The sequence below is a fragment of the Lycium barbarum genome, chromosome 8 (genome assembly GCF_019175385.1).
Source record: "Lycium barbarum isolate Lr01 chromosome 8, ASM1917538v2, whole genome shotgun sequence".
In the NCBI taxonomy this organism is placed as follows: Eukaryota; Viridiplantae; Streptophyta; class Magnoliopsida; order Solanales; family Solanaceae; genus Lycium; species Lycium barbarum.
The window spans coordinates 19,803,134-19,804,165 of record NC_083344.1 but is presented as its reverse complement, the minus strand read 5'-3'; the positions used below and the strand labels follow the sequence as shown (position 1 = coordinate 19,804,165).

The 1,032-nt window shown below is 46.8% G+C and overlaps 1 protein-coding gene across 1 annotated transcript; it reads right to left on the bottom strand.

Annotated features, from left to right (window-relative positions):
- Positions 1-300: 300 nt before the first annotated feature.
- Positions 301-749, bottom strand: LOC132607744 (H/ACA ribonucleoprotein complex subunit GAR1-like). Its single transcript, XM_060321828.1, has 2 exons — positions 458-749; positions 301-311 (listed from the first exon to the last, which is right to left on the bottom strand). The coding sequence occupies exons 1-2, from the start codon at positions 747-749 to the stop codon at positions 301-303; spliced, it is 303 nt and encodes a 100-aa protein (XP_060177811.1).
- Between the last annotated feature and the right edge of the window lie 283 nt (positions 750-1,032).

Sequence of the window (1,032 nt, the reverse complement as noted above, 5' to 3'; positions counted from 1 at the left end):
GTGTCAACACTAGTATCCTGACCATACGCCAAATAATCCAAACACCCCTCCTCAACCATCTGACGAGCCTTAAGAAACGATATCGCTTTCTTCGATGCGTGACTAGTAGCACCCTTTCACTCCAACCTAAGGACTCTAAGGTAACCGTCTTGGCATGACAATCTTAGATCGCGTGATAGGGAGACAACCAACTCATACCAAGAATAATGTCCAAATCTACCATATCTAGAATCATCAAATCTGCTCAGGTGTCATACCATATCAAATTCCCAAGACAGGATCGGTACACCCGATTCACCACTAGGGATTCCCTAACAGGGGTAGAAATACTAACAGAGAATTATAGCGACTCACACATCATATCCAAACCCGAAGAAAAATAAATAGACACATAGGATTTAGGTAGAGCCTTGATCAAATAATGTCGTAGAAAATCGGCGATAGACCGAAATAGTACCTGTAATGACTGCATTAGAAGCCTTGGCCTCTAGTCTACCTAGGAATGCATAGAATTGAGCATGACCATTGTTATACTGAGAGCCTCCATGACCACCACCACGGCCTGTCTGAGTACCTCCTCTACCTGAAAAACCCCCTCTACTACTCTGTGCACCACCTCTAGCTGTCTGTGCAACAGCTCTCAATGCTGAACCTTGAGAACTTGAGTGTGGGCCACTCAACCTATGTCTGGGGCACTCCCTAGTGAAATTCCCTAAGTCACCACACTCGTAACACCTTCGGCAGGCCATGGGCTGCTAGGGAGAGCTAGAATAATCGGAGTAACCAACTCCACCTCCAGGTCGGGAATAAGTACCCTGAGAACTGTACCCGAACCATAGGTACCACGACCCGAAGAACCACCGGTTGAAGTCTACATCGCTGCCTGAACGGGTCTACTGAATTGGGGACGATAACCCCTACCATGATGGCTCCTACCTCCAAATGAGGTAACTCTATAACTGCCAAAGCTGCGGGGCTTCTTGACTAACTTGTCCCCAAACTCATCATGCCTGATAGACTAAAACTTCTAGC